Genomic DNA, 3,387 nt, shown 5'->3' with positions numbered 1-3,387 from the left:
CATCGCTCCAGCATCCAATGGATAACTTTTTGAGATCAGTCACTCATGGTTTTTTTTAGTAGTCTCAGTTAGCTCTGTCCTTGGTAAGATTTATCACTTGCGACGTAAATTCATGGGGCAAGGCGACGCGTGTGACTTTCAGGGTCGACCTTTTGCAACTCACTCCTCGTTTTGGGAAGGCAGAATCTGGTTGCCCGAAGAAAATACCTTTTTGCCGTCACACTCCTATGCATTTGCATTACGACTACGCCCTCGGATAGAGTTCACGGCTTTTTATATTGGCAATTTCCTACCGACTTACCTGGCATAATAGATCGTAAAAGAACAAACACTCCCTTCGGTTTAACTCGTTCGGGTCACTACAATATATACGCTCTACAACTGCGTCAAGACAGCAACTGTGGTTACAAAACTATGAACTATCTAAATATTGTAGTAATTCAATTTTTCCCGATATCCTGACTAATATATTAATATTTAATTTTCTGTAGGTATCTATGATTCAGTTAATTCTTCTATATCCGAAAAGCGTTCTCAGTACTTTGCTGTTGTGGCTATTGCAGGGAAACAGTTCAAAGTAACTAATAACGATTTAATTATGATCAAGACACCGTTCTATGGAACTGATGTTGGTGATCGCGTTCAATTAAAGAAGGTCCTACTCTTAGGATCATCAGATTTTACTATAATCGGTCGACCAATTTTACCAGTGCATCAGGTGTTTGTTGAGGCTGTAGTAATTGAAAAAACTCTTGAACACCCTAAAGTTTGGTACCAGTTTCATCGTCGTCGTAGACACCACAAACTGCGAGGTAAATTAGTAGTTATTTTTTCACATTCTTTTCAGTATTCCAGGGAAATGTTACTGTCCTCCGGATTATTGATGTTCGTCCCAATATATTAGCAACTCAGTAATTCAATCCTTGAATATACGTTCACATGTTAAAAAACATTTAGGCTTTTATATACTTCTAAAAATCCGTTTTCTGCGATTTTTCTTCATTTAAAGTATTTGAGAGTGTAAACCACTATGGTACTCAAAAAAGTGAATATTCTCCGAATCATGTCAAAGTTTGTTTCTTTCTCTCGCTCTTTCGATGAAAATGTATTTCCATCATGACAGACCCAAAGAGAAATAGTCTCAAACTTTGATTTCATAATATGGTAAGATGTCCAGCTTAAAACACCAAGAAAAGGTAAAGGTCATGAACTTTATACTTTTTACGGTTTTATGAAGTTTATTACCGTAACGTTAGTCTTGAAAGGATTCCGACAGTTTTCATCTCAAGTTGAAATGACAGCATGTTTTCGATTTCCCACCCCCTTTCGAATGAATGATAATATCCTGCGCCTTTAGAAATGAATTTCAAGGCTCGTCACTAGACCTTGGTTACTCATCACTCTGCGTACTTCGAACGACTTTTTCAAAGTCAGTCATATATTATTCTCCTTTTAACTAATATTTTTGTTCGAAAACTACCAAAAGTCAACAGAATGAGCTTCCATGTACACTGGTTGATAAATATTAAAAGATTGATAGTAACTGTCACCTTAAATCCTAATTTTGAGTAACAGAACGTTTCGAGTAAATTTTGCTAAATGTTGAACGTATAGTTTCTGAACTTGGTTGGGTACAAAAAATGTCTGTCGCAACAACCAGATGTTTTTGTTTATATCACTTTGATGGAGATGTTAATCATTAGAGTGTGACTCTGATCTCAAAACATCGTGCCATATAAGAGATTCGAAGGTCGTGGGTTCAGTTGAACGTGAGTTTACGAATGCACTATATTTAAGCATTCCAAACTGAAACTCGACCTCTATCCAGCGCTAAATAGTTCTTGATTTCTTTCCAGCTGATTTTGGTCTGCCATTGAAACTATCTTCATAAATAGCTGGAAGTTGCCCGACCGTTGCTGCTACCTTGACGTAGTGGTCGGGCTTGCCTATCGTGATGATTCAATCGAGCTATACTGGCCGGAACAATCGTTCCTCAAGGTCCTACCGTGCCAGACAGGTCGTTTGAAGAGCGGTGAGACTAAAAGCAGCAAACCCAAGGTCCGAAGGCGAAGTCGTACTGCTGACTGTACGGAGGTGTGACGGCAGTAAGGTGTTTCCTTCAGACAACCAGCATGACAGCGATGCTGCCTTCCCACAAGGAGGGGTGGGGTTAGAAAAGGTCGACCCTAAAAATGCACACCTCGCCTTATCCCACGGATATCCGTCTCCGGCGGTAAGGTCCTTTGAAGAACGGAGCTAACACAAAAACTACCCACAAAAAGGTCGTGTGTGACCGACCTCAAGCAGTTGTCCCTTGGGCACTGCGGTCACGCTCTCAGGTCATTAAGACCACTTCTAATCCAATTTCCTTTTCAGGTACCCCTAGAAGAACCCTTCCACGGTGTGGGCAACCGGGAAGTGATAACTGCCCTCATACCTCTAACAGCACTCAAGACCACTGTATTCATAATCAATCTCCTTCTTCTAGCTGGAAGTTGGTTTCAGCATCACAAGTCCATTCACTACTTGTTTTCCTCTAAATCTCTAACATACATTCTACTCTTGCTTTCTTAACGTATCTGCATTTTTACTAGTTTCCCATTTGTGTTGCAAAGTGTGACAACTTTAATCAACTCGTCTTTGTGGTATACTGTACATTGATCCATTTATAAGTCAGTGATTAGGTCGAATCAATGAAACAGGTGATGATTTACATGGAATTAATTTTTCATAAAATAAAATTTATTACATGACTAGCATGATGGTGTATATAAACTTATTTGACGAGTTTACTTGTCCATCAATTAAGTCAAAAATGTTTTTTGAAGCAAATAAATCAGTTAAATATCAAGATTTCAGTATTTGTGAGGAATACCTATTTTCTACTTCCAAATAAGTTTAGGGGAAGTCAATACTTTTTTACCCATGGAGATTGACGAAAAGAGAGTTGTTTCTAGTAAAGCATGAATTTATTGGTCATTCTTCTGTAATTGAGCACAACTGATAATGTGAAATAAAACAATACATTTTATTATCAAGTTCGCTGCAAAAAATATCATCATTACCCTCATTATTTATCGATATATTAGCGAGAGTGTTTGTAATAAAAGAATACTATAGCAGTCTTCTGGCTGCAATAATAAGGTTTATTTTCTAGGACGATTGTCTTCTACTCACATAAACTCGTTGACGAAATAAGTTACAGTCAATAATGATAATAATAATAACCAAAATATTGACAGGTCAGATAAAAACATAAACGTTCTATTATTATACGTGGTTATTTGATTCTACTACTGATATAAAAGCTTTTTATATGCAACCAGCCACTTGCTTGGAAATTATGAGAGTAAATAGGGAATTTTTTTTGCAGGACGCAAATCTTGA

The 3,387-nt window shown here is 37.6% G+C and overlaps 1 protein-coding gene across 1 annotated transcript; it reads left to right on the top strand.

The window, feature by feature from the left end:
- Positions 1-598: 598 nt before the first annotated feature.
- Smp_172300 (hypothetical protein) lies at positions 599-915 on the top strand (the record flags this gene model as incomplete). Its single annotated transcript, XM_018791910.1, has 2 exons — positions 599-812; positions 848-915. The coding sequence occupies 2 exons, from the start codon at positions 599-601 to the stop codon at positions 913-915; spliced, it is 282 nt and encodes a 93-aa protein (XP_018645013.1).
- Between the last annotated feature and the right edge of the window lie 2,472 nt (positions 916-3,387).

This window comes from Schistosoma mansoni (genome assembly GCF_000237925.1).
Source record: "Schistosoma mansoni, WGS project CABG00000000 data, chromosome 1 unplaced supercontig 0034, strain Puerto Rico, whole genome shotgun sequence".
NCBI classification, from domain to species: domain Eukaryota; kingdom Metazoa; phylum Platyhelminthes; class Trematoda; order Strigeidida; family Schistosomatidae; genus Schistosoma; species Schistosoma mansoni.
The sequence above is the reverse complement of the archived record's forward strand: the minus strand, read 5'-3'. Positions and strand labels throughout refer to the sequence as shown.